The 1,111-nt window shown below is 68.7% G+C and overlaps 1 protein-coding gene across 1 annotated transcript in view; it reads left to right on the forward strand.

Moving 5' to 3' along the window:
• Positions 1-4: 4 nt before the first annotated feature.
• Positions 5-1,111, forward strand: part of MVD (mevalonate diphosphate decarboxylase) — a gene marked incomplete at its 5' end in the record, with an annotated part of 2,350 nt that continues 1,243 nt past the window's right edge. Inside the window, 5 exons of the mRNA XM_035892985.1 lie at positions 5-34; positions 160-234; positions 429-647; positions 748-863; positions 940-1,048. Coding sequence (XP_035748878.1) covers positions 5-34; positions 160-234; positions 429-647; positions 748-863; positions 940-1,048 — 549 coding nt within the window. The remainder of the gene's footprint in view (positions 35-159; positions 235-428; positions 648-747; positions 864-939; positions 1,049-1,111) is intronic.

Genomic DNA, 1,111 nt, shown 5'->3' on the forward strand with positions numbered 1-1,111 from the left:
ACACTGGCCGGAGCTCAGGGTCCTCGTCCTGGTGGTAAGGGGCTGGGGAAGGGGCATGCCTGTACCCACCCACACCCCCCGCCGGGGGTCAGGGGATCCCCCTCAGTGGGTCTGGGGGCTCGGAGGGGGGCCATGTCCCACTGTCTGTGCCCCCCCCAGGTCAGTGGGGAGAAGAAGCAGGTGGGCAGCACGGCGGGGATGCAGACCAGCGTGGACACCAGCCCCTTGCTGAAGGTACGGGCTGGCGGGCCTGATCCTGCCCCTGCCTGCTGGCAGGGTTTGGGGTCCCATTTCCCTTGGGGGGGACACACACATTCCTCCCTGCTTGGGGGGCTGCGCTTGCAATGTCGCCCAAGCGAAGCCCAAAGGGTTGCGGCACCATGGGTGCCCCTGAACTGGGGTGACCGTGACCCCGCCTGCCGCGGCAGCACCGGGCGGAGGTGGTGGTGCCGGAGCGCCTGGCCCTGATGATTCGGCACATCCGTGAGCGGGACTTCGAGGGCTTCGGGCAGCTCGCCATGCAGGACAGCAACCAGTTCCACGCCACCTGCCTCGACACCTTCCCCCCCATCTTCTACCTCAACGACCTCTCGCGGCACATCATCGCCCTGGCACACCGCTTCAACGCCCACCACGGACGCACCAAGGTACCGGCTGCCCGTGCCGGCCTCGCGGGGCTCCTGGTTTGCTGCAGTGCCAAGGTCCCTCACCGGGTCCCCATGTCTGTCCCCCCCCATCCCACCACAGGTAGCCTACAGCTTTGACGCTGGCCCCAATGCCGTCATCTTCACGCTGGCTGACACCGTGGCCGAGTTCGTGGAGGTGGTGAGACGCAGCTTCCCCCCTGCCACCAACGGGGACCAGTAAGGCCAATCCCATCTCTTACTGGGGGGGAGTGGGATGGTGGGGGGCAGGACTGAGCCCTCGGCCGTGCTGCAGGTTCGTGCGGGGGCTGCCTGTTGGCTCAGCCTGGCTGCTGGAGGAGCTGCTCGCGGCGGTGGTGACGGAGCCGGTGCCGGGGGCTGTCCGGTACATCCTGCACACCAAGGTACAGGGCTGGGGGGGCTGGGCTGGGGGGGCGTGGGGCAGGGGGACCCAGCTGCCTGGCCCC

Source organism: Egretta garzetta, unplaced genomic scaffold (genome assembly GCF_000687185.1).
Source record: "Egretta garzetta isolate BGI_Z169 unplaced genomic scaffold, ASM68718v1 scaffold284, whole genome shotgun sequence".
Classification (NCBI taxonomy): Eukaryota; Metazoa; Chordata; class Aves; order Pelecaniformes; family Ardeidae; genus Egretta; species Egretta garzetta.